At 43.5% G+C, this 15,521-nt stretch overlaps 1 protein-coding gene across 9 annotated transcripts in view; it reads left to right on the top strand.

Annotated features, from left to right (window-relative positions):
* Positions 1-15,521, top strand: part of PTPRT (protein tyrosine phosphatase receptor type T) — a 434,461-nt gene that overhangs the window by 387,644 nt on the left and 31,296 nt on the right. For all 9 annotated transcript variants that reach the window (XM_042050484.1, XM_042050521.1, XM_042050503.1 and 6 more), the window contains 2 exons: positions 2,964-3,151; positions 8,702-8,789. In XM_042050484.1, coding sequence (XP_041906418.1) covers positions 2,964-3,151; positions 8,702-8,789 — 276 coding nt within the window. The remainder of the gene's footprint in view (positions 1-2,963; positions 3,152-8,701; positions 8,790-15,521) is intronic.

Below are 15,521 nucleotides of genomic sequence, written 5' to 3'. Positions count from 1 at the left end.
AGGGAACAATGTGTTACTTGCATCAAGCTTTATTAGCAGAACATGGAAGTGTTAAGCTCAGCTCACACACAGCAGTTTGTGTCCAGAAAAGCCCCTCTACATTTTACTTGGCCCAGATAAAATTCTGGGGGGAGTAACTGAGAGTCCAGAGCTGCTGCTGCTGTTGTTGGGGTTGGGATTTTTTTGCAGGTAGCACAGGTGCCATGCATGATGTGTTTGTCGCAGAGGGCTGGAGGAGGTGATGGCCTGAGCAGTTTCAGCTGTGTGTCCCAGGGTAGAGAGTGGGGTGACCCACATTGTGTGGTGCTTTTCCTTAAGCAGAAACACCTGGGTGAGGCACAGAAGAGGGGCTGCCACAGATCACACTTTGCATTCTTCCCTGTGAGGGTGGGGAGGCCCTGGCACGGGGTGCCCAGAGAAGCTGTGGCTGCCCCTGGATCCCTGGAAGTGTCCAAGTCCAATTTGGAGAGGGCTTGGAGCAACCTGGGATAGTGAAACGAGATGGTCCCTTTCAAACCCAAACCATTCTGTGCTTCTATGCCACAAGAGCTGTTCCTACAATCAGTGGGATTTGCACTAATTTTTATCTCATTGACCAAAGAGACCAGCTGTCACTATGGACTCAAAGGCCAGAGACCTCTCTTTGCTGCTGAGCACCTTTTTCTAGTCCCAGCTCCATACCATGAGTGCCTACCTTGAGGAAAATTATTCTGGAAGGGAGGGGTCACCACTTTCCTGGCTCTCACGTCTCCCTGTGACACATCTCTTTGAGAAGAGAGCCAAGTACACCAGAATTAAAGGAACTGATGAAGAGAGAAATTAGTAATTGCCTGCAAAGGAGCTGGCTGATCTCAGCTCCATTTTACAAGTTGCCTGTGCTCTGTGTGTGCCCTGCCCAAATTAGCACCAGAACCACACGTTAGTTTTAAGACTCCCTTTCGAATTGGGATCTCGTAATGTTTTTTAATTGGGGCTGATAAAAATGCGGCATTACTTGCAGGTTCCTCAGAGAAGCCAATTGTGAAATTGGGTTTGTATTAAACCTAATGATGGAAAATTAAGCATAGTGCGTCTGTCGGAAATGGTCCGCAATAAAAATCTTCTCCTTTTCATTACAGGAGGTTAATAGGGAATAGGGGAGCAAAGATGCACTGGGAAAGTGAATCCAACTAGGGGAATTAATAAGCCTTGAAATTCCCTCTGTTCAGAGTTCTCACAGTGTCATTAGTCAGAGCATTAGGGATGATTATACAAATGCTTTGGATGTTACTCTTCCTTAAATCCCAAATTTATTCACATTTTGTATGTGAGGGTTGCTTTGCTTGAGCCATAGTTCCGTAAATTTCTGAGTGTCCTGGGACTGTGACAGTGTTTGTGAGAACCTGGGACTCAGAAATCCTGAAATTCAGGAGTCTAATCTTGAAAGCAGGTGATCACTGTGCTAATTTATTTCAGAGGAGCAGGCTGCGTTTCAGCAGCTCTGATAATTCACCCACCAGCCGTTTTTATGTCACGCTGGTGATCAGCTTGCCCTGCAGCAGTGTCCACTGCTGGCATTCCAGTCTCCTCACAGTCCTGCAGCTCCCAAACAGAGCATATCCCTGCCTTCACATCTTCCCCATAGCTAACAATAAACCAGCCAAAGTGCTGTGTGTCAAGTCTGTGCTTTGCCAGCTGCTGAGGGTGCAGTGTGATGCCCTCAGCTCTTTGCTCCTGCCCGCCTCTACAGGACGGACATGGGGAGCCCCTGCCCAGACTCCACGGTGGTTTCTCAAGCAGAGCAGTGTTTACCAGAGCATTGCAAGCCTATTTCTGCCTCATAAAAATCACCCTGAAATTGCAATTTGATTTATTTAATCTTCATCCCTTTAAAAACGTGGCCGTAGTGTTGCTCTCAAGGGGTGGTGTTTCAGCTCTTTGTCTGTGAACTTGCTGTAACAAACAAGTCCTGTGTGGAAGCTCCAGGAGGGTTTGTGAACAATGTGAGGGAGGTACTTTTTCTGTTTGCTAATACCTTGGTTTGGGTAAGGCCAGAAAGAACTGATGCAGGTTGTATGTGTGAAAGGACCTGAACATCTCAGATCCCTGCAAGCGCAGGAAAAAACAATGCTGTATTTGGCCAACCACTTAAATTTGGTCGGCTCTGCTGGATAAGACATTGAATTTTTAATTTAGTCTGAGTTCCTGTTGTTAAAGATTGTTCCAGTCAATTGTTTGGTCATTGAAGTTATTATTTAAGTTCTTTTCTGTTAGTTCACTGGGAGTATTTTGTTGTGCATATAGTTTTGCTGGGATATGAAGTTGCAATTCCATCTGCATAGTGATGGATTTCTTTAAATCCACTTCTTTCAAAAAAACCTGCATTTTCTATTAAGTTTACATATCTGAAATTTAAATTTCTGCATGCAAGATAACTACATTTTTATGCTGGTTTATTTTTTTTTCCTGATGATATTACATCTTTGTCAGTGACATATAAGATTTTAGGCCTGAACTAGCAGAACAGTTGAATTTTCCTCAACATCCTGACTTATTTGAAATGCTAATCATCTGCTTGTTGTTCACTTGGGTCCCTCTCAGTTATCTCATGCTGTACACCCCAAATCCTGCCTGAATCTCTTGCTCATCTGTATGTATCTCTGAGCCGTGTTCCTTGCAGGTTTGGGAAGACAGCTACATAGTTCTGTTGGAGTCGCTGTGGGAGCTCACCCTTAATGTGCCATATCCTTGTTAACCTGACTGGCTGTTCACTCTCTTCCTGTCTTTTTGGATTTGTCTGCTTGACACCAAGTAATATTCAAGTGTGATTTAGTTTTTCTGGGCAAGTGTGTGCTTCCTGTTCATTTCTTCACTTCCTTGTGCCTGCACCAACCTACGGGGTGCTGCTAAATAAACAGAGTGAGAATGAAGCTGGAAATACCAGGTGGTTGAAAGCTTGTTTTGCCTCCCTGTCTCTCCAACAGACAGCAGCCATGGCGAGATGGCCCAGCCAACCCTGACCATCCAGACCCACCCATACCGCAGCTGCGAGCCCGTGGAGATGTCCTACCCCCAGGGGCAGTTCCAGCCAGCCATCCGAGTGGCAGATCTGCTGCAGCACATCACCCAGATGAAGAGGGGACAGGGCTATGGATTCAAGGAGGAGTATGAGGTGAGAGGAACCTTTCTTCACGTGACTGAGTAGGGAAGTTGCACTCGTGAGGGATAGAAGCTTGGGAGGGGAGGGTAACTGGTTGTGAGAGCTTCTTTTCCTTAATTCACCCTCTTAATCCTTTTCTTTCTGATTTTGGTTTTGAGGGCAGGATTTCACAGCGCTGTCAGTCTTTGGAGGCCCTCTGTTCCAAAGAGAAGGTGTTTATTGCAGCACTAAGTGGGTGGCACTGTGCTCATCCCCCTGTCCCATAAAGAGCAGACAGTAAATATTCAACAGGTGCTGAACCCAACACAGGATGTGCAGTCCCTTCCTTATCGATGTGTTTCCCTTGAGCAGTGTGAGCCAGGCTGTGAGAAAAGGAAGGGGTTTTGCCTGAGCTTTTTGGGAGCTCCAAATGCTCTCTCATAATTGATCAAGTTAAATCACAGGGCAAAGACCTGAATGCAGAATTGTTAAGTCAAGGGCAGGTATTTGTGTAGCTTAAATGAAGGTGAAATTTTCCAATATGATCAAACCTCTGGCTCAGAATAGGCTTGACTGACATCCTCCTCCAGCTCCATGTGGGGAGAGGAGTAAAGGGTAAGCTGGAGAAATGAAAGCTGCCCTCCTTCCCCTCACCTCTTCCCCCTGCAAGCTGGAATGACCAGGAATATAATCCAAATGACCAGAAGACATGATGTTGGGAATGATTTGGAAGAGGAAAACACATTTAGAGGAGAGCAAACAGAAGAGTGAAATATCCTCAAACATATTACTAGACTCGGCTCTAGCAAGCAATAATTATAATGAATGTAGCAAGCTTGTGGGAAGGCAATAAGCAATTAATATGCATAGTGGCATTAAAACTATTTAAAAATAATGTAACAGCTGTGAAAATAAGTTACTTAATGAAAACAGCTCACTTTTCCACCCTGCAAGTGAGGGTCCGTGGGGTTTGTGTCCTCAGTGCTGGGGTTTGCTGTCATGGAGAGCCCATCTTTCCCTGGTCCTCACCAGGGAGCATTTTTTTAATCGGATGGCTTCAAAGACTGTCACAGCAAATGTTTCTGGAAACTGTGTGTTAACCAGGTCTAGGCACTCTTGCCCCATAATCGAGCATGCTAATTAAACTATCAATATAAAGAGCTTTGTTTAATATTGAAAAAGGGTAATAATTCTCTGAGGAGATTTATTTGGCCCCCCTTGGCCTCCATTTCCATGAAGAGTACCCAAAACTACATTGAGCTCAATTACAGATGCCCTAAGACCCAGTTCTTGATGTTCAAGAAGAAAACAGGTGCTGGCATATAGTAATTTTCTGGCGCTGGCATCGCTAATTATCAAAATAGCACATTAGCATGAAAAATGTCAATGCAACTCTCAGCTCCACGAGTTCTGCCTTTCCCAGAAAGTGCTGTCTACAGACGTATATAACAGTGATGACATTACATAGATTTGCATAATTCCTTTCCTTACAAGGACTGGCCTGGAGAATGCCACAAACTCACGAATCCCCTGCACCGTTCCCCCTTCCCTCAGCTGTAATTGCAGGCATTTTCCATGGTGGGGTTTGGGGGCTGGAGCATGGGATGGAGGCAGCGCTTCAGCTCCAAATAGCAGCAGGGAGGATGTCAGGGAGTGTGAGAGCTCCTGGAAGGTGGGAGGTTTCAGCTGGCTGAGAGTGGGGGCTCAGCCTGGGATCTGCAGGAGCACAGAGCTGCAAAATTGGCTTTGCAAGACGCTTTGCGGAGCAGCTGATAAAATCTCGAGAAAGAATTTGATGTCTCTTTTAAAATGTGTTTTCAGACACTAATATCAGTGTCACCTCCAAATATGCTTTTTTTTTCTTCTAAGGAGCTGATTTTCTACTTACTTTGCAAATTGATAGCAGAAATTGCAGCCTGTTTAGTGACATGTTACCAAATAATTTTACTCTCATGAAAAATCACTTTGAACGGAGCGTATCAGTCACACATGACAATCTCTTATCTCTGTGCGTTCCCTTCTCCGCTGGGTAACCTGGAAATTGCATTCCATATTTGTTTAAAGGATGCTTGCACCTACATGTTGTAGCACAGACAGCGTGTTTTGTTGAGGGCATCCAGAAAAATATTCCTGGTGGCTGCAGGCGGAGCTGAGAAGCGGGATGGGATTGTGTGAGGGGTGTCAGGGCTGGTGTGAAATGGGTGATAACTGGGTATGAATAACAGGAAACTGTCAGCACTCCCCGTGTCTGTGTTATTTTGGGGCTGTCTGCTGCACCTGAGGGCAAAGTGTGACTTTGGGCCTTTTTGGCTGCTGCTTCTGTTCAGTGATAAGACGAGTGGAACAGAAGAGAAAAATCTGTCAGTGGCGCTGGGGGTAGATGGCACTGTTTGGGATTAGGAGGAGCCATAAACATTTAAACGGGACACATTTAAATGTCACCGGCTCCTTCTCCAGGACGTATCAGCTCTGATTTGTTGGGAGCTGTGGGACCAGTCCCATGGACATATTGCAAGCACCAATTACTGGCTAAGGAGATAATAAGCTTAATTATCCAAACTCATTTTCCGTGATGATTTAGGATGTCACTAATGTACATTCTCCTGCTGCATTACTGAGACTGTTTAGTTATTTCAGATTTTGTGGCTCCTTCCTCAAGCCTTCATAGTGACAGTCTTCAGCTTGTGGAAGTCACCTCCGGATTTTAACCCTTTAATTTCTGCCTTCCCATTTTCATGTGGCCAGAAGAAGATCTGGTGGTCTGGTCTATGATGGGATGCTGCAAAATGAATGACTGAAATTTTTTTTTCAGATTATGGGTTTTTGCCCAGGTAATTTTTAATTCTGGCTCCCAGCAGATTTGTGGGAACAGTTTTTCCACCACTGCTGAGAAGAAGATGGCTTCAGGAAGAGGGCCAGGACTCTGTGGCACACTTCGGGATGAACAGGAAGGCTTTGAATCGATGTCGTTGCCTTTGGCAGTAAAACTGCAGCATTGAGGTGGATCAGTGCAAATGAAGGATTCGAGTTTTTGTATTTAAATTAAAAGCAAACAGTAAACTAGCTAAGTTCATCCATTCAAAATTCAAACTGGCTTGCAGTGAGCTTCAGTTTAATGGGAGCACAGTTATGTCTGGGCCATGGTTCTTAGGAAGCTTGATTGAGATGAAGCTGACTTTGAGAGATCTATCCTTGTAATTTCAGCTAAAATTTAGATCAATTTAGTTTAAAAAGCTTCGCTGTAACCTAAATTCCACTAGTGGGAAGATATTTCAGTATAAATTTCACAAAACTTCTCTAAAAGAACTTTAGAGAGTTTTAAAAGTAGAAAAAGCCTAAAAATCAAGTATAGGGTTTTTTTGAACACTAAAATTCTGCTGTTACCAAGTCAAAGAAAGAAGGGGGAGCACTCCTGTGAAAAATGGATTAAATTCCAGTGCCTGAGTGATCTGTCCTGATTTAACATTGCTGATAATGCAGATAGAAACAAGACTCTTTTTACAATTATGGAGATACTGAGTACACCAAAAAAACCTGAAGGAACAAAGCATTAGCTGTGCTCCTCATTTTCTGGATGCAAGCCAATTATAATCCATATTCTTGCCTTTATTTTTAACGTCGTTTCAATTCTTGGTGCTGCATTTTTAGTGATCTCACAGAGAGGTTATTTGGGCTGTACATGGAGTTACTCCGATTTGTTCATCTGGTGTTTATAAAAGTAGGGATATAAGGGGTGCCCCTGCAAAGGTGCTTTGTGTTCCTCCCCAACCAGAGCTGTGCTCCCTCCCTTCAGAGCTGGACAGTTCTGTGGAAAGCAGGGATTTCTGTGGTATTGAATGAGATGAAAAATCCTGGACTCCTAAATCTTTGGAGGCTCTATCAGCAAATATAAAAACATCAATTTCAGTGGAGAACTGCATGTTCAAGTCAAATGAAAGGATACGGTTTGTTGAAAAGGGATTTATTTGCCCTGAATATATTTTCTCTGGCCAAGATAGCTTCTCCCGTGTGGAAGTCAGGAGAAAGGATTTTCTTTTATTTCTTTTTCTTCTCAGACAGCTCTGATTAGGCACCTAATGACTGTTGCCATTCTCTGGTCAATCTGCTGTAATTCGATATTAGTGGAAAAATAAAGCACCTTTTTCCTCAGTCTTTGAAGATGAAAATGAGCCTTCTTCACCTCTTTTCTTTCACTGGGGGATTTTTTTTTTTTTTTTGTTGTGTGTGGGTTTGTTGGTTGGGTGTTTTTCCTCAGAAGATGAGCTGCTCTCTGGAAACAACAGTCTGCAAAGGAAATATATGTGTGATCAAAGCCCTCACCAATTACAGAGTTATTACTCTTTCTCCTGGGCTTTTGAATGGGAACTTGGTGTCCCTGTCTTTGTCAGCAGAGCTCATGGCAGTGCTGCAGTGCCTGACATTTTCTGTCCTGGAACCCTTTGGGGGAAATTCACAGCGATCTGCTCTGCCAGGGGTTTGTTCATATTAAGTTTAATTGTAACATCAGTGTTGTAGATCCTAATTGTGTCTCTCTGCTATTCCATTCAGGCACATAATAGACCTGGGTGGCTTGTGAAGATGAATATAAATTCATTTGCTAGCACAGCTGTGTCAAACTACCCGCTGCTGGCTGAGGCAGATGTGATTCTACAACAACTGTGGTATAAACCCTCCATAATCCCCCAGGGACCAGAAATAATACAACTTACAGTGTTGGTTTTAGTGATGTAGAATCGTGTTGGGGGGTACATCTTGGGGGAGGCAGATCTCTCAAGGCAGTTCAGGAGGGGCTGTTCTCCTCACCCATGATTTTTCTGAGGAAGGACCATCCTCCAGCCTTGTCCTTTGTTGCCATCTGCTGCTTTCCAGGCTCTGCCTTGAAAATCCCTCCTGGCCATGTCTCTAGGATAAAATGGCTCATTCAAGGGTGTCCAGAATCGTTGTAGGGCTGAGCTGCAGATAGGGTGGCACTGTGTGCTGCCAGTTCCTTTTCCCCATCCTTCCTCAACTGAAAGAGCACATTTTAGGAAAATGGCTGTTTATTCTCGTGCTTCATGAGCATGTTTTACCTCGTTTTTTCTCTCTTCCTTACACATAATCTAAAACCCTGAGCTGCTTTATCTTTCCCCAGAGAAAACCAGTAAATGCCTTGTATTGCATCACCCATTATTAACACAGAAATAGGTGAAAACACTCTATTTTCAGCTTAAATATGAAAGGCTGAGCGCTGGGTTTCAACCATGTGGGTTTTCCTAGAGGTGTAGCCAAATGAAATCTCCCCAAGCCTTGTTCTGCAGGGGAAATGAGGTTAACCTGGGACTGTGCAGCCAGAAACAAATTCTCCTGATCTTTTTAGAGGAGAAGCAGCAGGAGGAAAATTATTCTTGCCTGGGAGAAGCCGAGAGATGCAAATGGTCTGCACTGAGCTCTGCTTTTGCCATGAGTGGAGGTGCCCTTTCCTTGGCCAGCTACTGAATCATTCAGCTCCTTTATTTTTGCCCTGCTCTTCTTCTTTAGGCCTCTTCATCCACTTGGAGGCATTGGCCAGGTGTTTTAAGCCCTCCCTTGTTGTTTATTTTGCAGGCACTCCCTGAGGGGCAGACGGCGTCCTGGGATACGGCCAAGGAGGATGAGAACCGCAACAAGAACAGATATGGAAACATAATCTCCTGTAGGTGTAAATTCACATTAAACTGAGCTTTCTGTAAGATCTCACACGTGTGCTGTGGAGAAGGCTGTGTTTGAGAAGCTCACCAGGAGCTGGCTAACAGTGCTGAGCGTTCAGTAGTTCAGTCTGTTTGTTACAGGCTTTATTCCTGGGATTTATTTTATTTCATGTTTTTTTAATCATGATTTTACATAATATCACTGCATGTTGTTACACATTTTCTACCTGCCTTGCTTTTTGCTTTAGGTCTGTAGCTTGAGGGCTAAATCCTTTTGTCACTGTTTATGTGATGATGTCCGTTTTCTGTCTATTTTTACTACAAAACCCAGAGCTTCCAGTACCACAAAAGGAGCTGCAGATAGATCAGATTTTTAGCTGTGGCTGAGAGGTCAGGTTTTCTCCTTCCTTGTGGTCGGTAGCCAGTGGAGCAGTCACTGCTTGTCCCCAGAGTGCTGGTTTGAAGGGTGGGACAAGCTTAACTTCTGCCTCAGAATCATAATAAGGCAACTGAAAATGCACTAAAACTTCTTGGTTCACTTCTTTCAATGATCAGTTCCTGTTGATGTTACAGGAATATCAATGCATAGCAGAACTGCAGGGCAGGGAAGACTCCATAAAACCATTTAAGTCAGCTTTATTCTCCAAAGCAGGAGTAAATTCACCTTCCTCATTTTTATCAGATATTTGTGAAGCCTCTTCCAAAGTTGCTCCCCAAAGCTGAGCTTCCCACAAGCTCTCCAGGCAGTTCACCACAGTGTTTCACTATTCCTGATAATGACTGGGGAGGGGAGGTGTGAGAATTCATTATTTTCAAGGGCTGCTGAGCTGCATCAAGTTGGAGAAGGCAAGCTTGAGACCATCCGAACAAGAAATCAGAATATAAATGAATGTGCCGTAGATTTTCATGACTGGGAGGATCTGTAGAATGCTCAAAGAGCAAAGTTAAGTCATGTTGAGTGATATATTTTGTACTGTATTTTTTTTCTTGGGTTAAAAATGAATTTCCTCTAGAGCACATAGATTTTACTAAGGAATTACAAAAGAAAACCCCAAAAAACCCCACCAAAAACCACCAAAACAAAACAACAACAAAAACCAACTTCTCTATAATGAAACCTCACCTCACACATAACTACTCCTCTCTTTGAAGCCTTGAAATAAATGATTCATGTGACAGTTTTGGGGAATGACATAGAACAGCTCAGTTCAAGGACCCCATGGTAAAGATGAAATCTGGAAATGAAGATTAAAGTTTGTGAGCCCTGATGTGATGATTCCAGTTCTGCTGCTGGCTTTGTGTTGGTTGTGAGCAGGTCACCAAGTTCACCAGTGTTCTTTATCCGTGTGGAAAATGGAAGTGACAGTACTGGAATATTACAATTAGCATGAAAGTTGTCTCCCTTAATTTCAGCTCCACCTCACTGTGATCTTTCTGTGCCCTAGTGGCAAAGAGAGACCTCCAGACAGAGGCTCTATTTATCTGTCTGTACAATTAACTTCAATTAAATGAGTCTAAGACAGATGAATCATCCAGCTATAAACACGGGATTGAAAGTGGAAGTGCCAAGGTATGATAAAAGGAAAGAAATGTGAAAGACTTTGTTTCTCGGTATGATTTTGAGGAAGCACTTGGCATAATTCAAAAGCAGAGGCAAAAAGAAGCAAAACTGTGTGCAAAAGCCTCCATCTCATTTATGTTAAAAGTGGTCATGGAGAAAACTTCGAAATCCAAGTGAAATGTGAGGAGTTCAGGAAGCAAAATCAAGGAAGATAAATGGGATGTTATCTTAAGGGAAGGTATTCACAAAGACAAATTGTTGTTTAACAAAGAGTGACGTGAGCCTTTTAGCTCTAAATATAAATACAGCAGCAGTGCAGATAGGAGGTGATGAACTTGAATCAGGGAATGCAAAATGTAATCAGAGCTAAGGAATGAGAATCTGCACGGGATAAAGTGTCAGAAAAGAAGATCAAGTTTGAGGACTGTTGGGAAAGATTTCAGAATGGGGATGAGAGGGTGGAGTGCGCTTTCTTCTCTTCAAATATATATCAGAACAAAGAGTTTGAGGAGGAGACAAGGGCTCTTTTAAAAGTCAGCAAGGAGAATTTAGAAATTTACAATAGTGACATTGAGAAGACTCAGAAGGGAGAAGGAAAGAGGAATGCCTAAGGAAGGAGCATATCATTCATCAGATGTTTTTGTAAAACCATTGCAAAGTTATCAGCTGAGCCTGGAGCCAGACTCCACTGGTGGGCGAGTTGGGCAAAGTCCCTGAGTGAAGTCAGGGGCAGGGTCCAGAACAGAAGATGGAGAGCAGAGCTGAGAATAGCAGGGCAGTGGTTCCCTCCAGGCAGGTCATGAAAACAAACTGGGCAAAAGCCTGAGCAGAGGAGGTGGAACACGGTTATACCCTGAGCTGTTTGGTTGTACCTCAGTTGTGGTGGCTGGTGAGACCCAGAGCAGGCACTGGTTGCCCCTGCTCCTTTATCTGGTAAAAGGCTGCACGTGGCAATTAACATTATTTATTTAACCACGGCTGCCACTTCATCACTCCTGGAACAACAAATCCGCTGCATTTTGGGGAGTGAATTGGAAAGTCAGGTTGTACCAGTTTGGCCAAATTTAGAAATATATCCTCTGAGAGAAGGCAGGTTACCACCCCTCCCCCCACGAGGTTCGGGAAAAATAAGTTTTCCTCGAAGGAAAGTGAAGAAGATAAAACTATTTATTTACCAAACACATGGGAAAAGGAAAATAATGCTAAATAATAAAATCTCTCGCTGTGGAGAAAAAAACCTGGGAAAAAGTGTTCGAGTCCTCCCTTTGGTCTCCTCGGAGCTGGGGCTTGGCCCAGGGCCAGGCCCTCTGTGCCCAGTGGAAAGTCCTCCTGATGTGCTCTGAGGTTGAAGCAGTCCAGCAGAAAAGGGAGAAAATCCAAAATTCCAGGGAAGGAAAAGCAAAGTTCAACTCTCAGTCTCTCTCCGGAGAAAAAAAGAAACTGAACAACTGGCCAAAAGCTGACTGGAAAGCAGCAGGCCGGGTGCTGCCTCACTCCCCTGCCGCAGCTGAAAAAAAAGTCCCTATCTCTGTGTGACCTTGAACAAGCTGCAAACTGCTTTGAGAAAGTTTTGCTCAATTTTCCTTCCCCCTCTCAGGCTCAGTTTAAAGGCATAGAAAGGCACAAGAATTAATTTCTGGGCATAGGGCAGCGATTTGGGATACACATCACAAAGTCACCCCAAGACACAGGTTTTGATCTGCCTTCTGCAGCGGCTTCAGAGACTGGTGTTAAAATGTGGCTTTGTAAGCCCTTGCAACAAGTAGCACTGCTCAGTGAATCACAGCAGATTAGATCTTGTCTTTCAGGCCTCCTGGGTAACAGCACAGTTACAGGACTGTTCTACTCGGCTCACTGCTTTCCCAGAGCTGCACTGACATCGTGCCTCTCTCTGAAAACCTCGATCATGCTGCCAGCCCCAACACCTGCTCTTCTTACATTTGCCAACCAAAGCTGCAGACCAACCTGGGAGCTGATCTGTTCATGCAGAGGAGAGGCAGGAGAACTCAGAGAGCTCTCCCAGCTTTTCATGGTTCCCTCCCATCTGGGACAGGTTTTGGAGCAAGAGAAAAGCGGAGCAGTGGATTTGGGGTCTGCATGACCACAGAAATCCCCTGTGGATGGTGGGAAGATGCAGACAGGCTTACCATGCTGGAGGAAACTCCAGCTTGAACCTTTTATTATACGAGCAGAGTCCCATGAGCTTTGCTCCTGCACTTTTATAAAAGCTGTAAAAACAAAGACAGTTGTGGAGATGCCAGGTTTTTCTTTAGGGGGCAAGCGTAGGCAGTGTACCCATTTATGTGCTGAAGCAAAATGACTTAATTCTGCTTTAGGGCCCAGATATTGAGACCTTCAAAGAGCATCAGAAAGTGGTTGTTGGAGGAGGGATCTATTGTTGTTGGAGGGAGCTGAATCTATTACAGAGAAGAGAAAATGTCCAGAAGCTATGTGGGACCTTTGGTTCTATTTGATTTCTCTCCATCTTGCCCAGCTTTAGAGCCATTACATTATAGGAGAATAAAAACTCTCAGATGAGAGCTGAGGACGAGAAGAGGTAAGATTGTGTTTGTTTCAGCTGATGGAGAGCACTTTCTGTACTTTTCCTTTTTCCCACTGAGGCACCCTGGGTTTGAAGTCTCATGATGGTCCACGAGAAACTGTGGGGTTGATGACAAAAGACACTAGAGGAATTTGCGTTGTTTCCTTCATGCTCTGACTGCCATATGCTTTGGGTTGGAAAACTGTGAATTAATCAGAGAATTTTGGGGTGGAAGAGATGAAGAAGCTTTCAGCTGGCACACAGGTGGAGAGCGCTTCTAGCCCACAGACAGGGATAAGGCATAAAATCAAAAAACCTGGAATTCCAGACTAGTTTGGGAGAAGAGGCCTTAAAGCCCATCCAGTGCCACCCCCTGGGCAGGGACACCTTCCACTACCCCAGCTTGCTCCAAGCCCCGTCCAACCTGGCCTTGGGCACTTCCAGAGATGAGGCATGAACAGCTTGTGCCAGTGCCTGACGTCAGTGTTGGATTTAGAACAGAAATCTTTCAACTTCCAAGCATTTTTATTCCATGATTTCTTCTGTGTTGCTTAAACTATTGCATGTCTGTGCGATATCCACGGACTATGATCCTGAGAGGGTGGGATTTGTCACACCTGGATGTTACCCAGCTCTCATGGCGCAGTCCAGGGTCAGTGGGGGCAGACAGGGGAGGACAGAGGGAGGTCAGAGCATCCTTTAGTCCCAGAACCAGGCTGAATCTCCAGAGCTGCCTGTGTTTCTCCATTGCTGTGTGGGGAGCCCTGACAGGCAGTTTAGACGAGCTGTGTAATGTTTAGGTGACGAAAGTTGTGTGAGATTAATCCAGCACTGGTGTCAAAATGAGACGTGGAAAAATTGCAATGATACTTCAAATGATCACTAATGGGAATTTTGACAGGAGTTTAAAATGGTAACAATTCTGTGCTAAAATGGGAGCACGGAGCTTTTCAGTGAAATTCTTGTCATTTTTGAAGTCTGTTTTAAGACCCATTTTCAGTCAAACTACTTTTCATATAAATTTAGAGTTCTGGTAACTTGCAGAAGGACTGTAGTAAACAGGGAGAAATAAAACCATTTACACATTTGTTAAAGATTTTTCTATTTTTTTGTAGTCCTAAATGCAATTTGTTTTTCTGTTTCTCCTTCCATATTTAAAGTTTCTTAGAGTCCATTTGTAACACACAGGGATATGATGTCTGATAAATTTAGTGAAGAGTTGAACACTGCTTTCATTTCAGCCTGCCAAGAATCCTGTGTCCTTGGCTAGAGGAGTCCAGTGGATAAAGAGAAGAATCAGAAATAAGTTTTAACCACTGGGAGAGGATATAATAAAGGCATTTGCTGTTCTTTAAATAGCCCTTTAAAGTCTCTAGGCAAAAAACCCCTAAGTACAAGATCCTTACTACTAAGAGCATAATAATTTGCTTTTTTTTTTTTTTTTTTAAGTCAAATCCCAAAGTTTTTTTGTGGAAAAAAGAAATTTACAAGGGAAGTTATTTTATGAACTTTTATCCAGACTGTTCTCCTAAACTTTTGAACAAGGTTAAAGATACCATTAAGACATCATTAATATTTTGTGTGCTTTGCATATACACAGATTTTTTTTTTTCTGCTGCACTGTTCTCACTTGTAAGAGCAATAAATCTCCCTCAGGAATTAATCTCATTTTAGTGAAATACGCAGTGAAATATCTTGAATTTTGTCCTCAGAAAGCAAAGTTCAGCTTAAAGCATTTTTCATTTGGTGTCAAAATATGATTGGACCTGAATGTCTTCTTTAAAAAAAAAAATAGCATTAATCTTCAGTTCAATTTCTTCATCCTTTATGTTTTTTGTCATATTTGGCTTTAAAAAAAAAAAGGGAAAAAGGAAAACAAACCAACAACACTTTTTTGCACCTACAGAGCATCTTTTCCTTAGCCAAAATTATCCATAATTGGCTGAAATCATGGCCGGGCTCTGCAGTCTGCTTCCCAGGTCTGCCCCATTCAGCTCCCTGTGGATGTGTTCATCCTGCCTGGTTTAACTTTCTCTCTAAAAAGTGGCTCAAGGTGGTGAAACTTAATTTTGATGTTTGGCTCTGTTAAATGAGGAGAGGCAGGTGCTTCCTCCGGGGTTATTCAGAGCGCTCCAGCTACAGACATTGTCTGTGTCCCTCATTAAAAAATGAACCTGAGATTCTTTTCCCCTGTCGTTGGGGGCATTTTTGGTCTCATCATTTTTAGTTCTGTTGTTGCAATGAGTTGAGACTTCCCCAGCGTTGTTCTCTTGTGAAGAGTCAGTAAATGTTCCTCTCCCAAGCATTTGCTCCAGGGTTTGCTTTGCTTTGCTTTTGTTCATGTGGCTCCTGACAAGCTTCCTTTGCTGCTGGAATTGCAAGTGTGAAATTGTCTACGGGAGTTTCCCTGTATTTCATCCACGTGTCCGGTTTAATCAGCTCTTTGTCTGTCTTTGTGAATTGCTCTAAGTATAAATTCTTTTGTTGTCTGTCTAACCACATGATTTACTGCAGCTCCTCGTGTAGTTGCCTTGAGTGCAGGTAATTGGGAACATCAGCACTTGGAGAAATATTCCCCCTTCCCTGTGTCTACAAAGGCTATATTTATTAATACAAATATAGCAGAGCTTTTGA

This window comes from Corvus kubaryi, unplaced genomic scaffold (assembly GCF_017639235.1).
Source record: "Corvus kubaryi isolate FWS band 111438036 unplaced genomic scaffold, C.kubaryi_AGA036_p1.0 134, whole genome shotgun sequence".
Lineage (NCBI taxonomy): Eukaryota > Metazoa > Chordata > Aves > Passeriformes > Corvidae > Corvus > Corvus kubaryi.
Note: the sequence above shows the minus strand (reverse complement) of the source record. Positions and strands in the feature narration are given on the sequence as shown.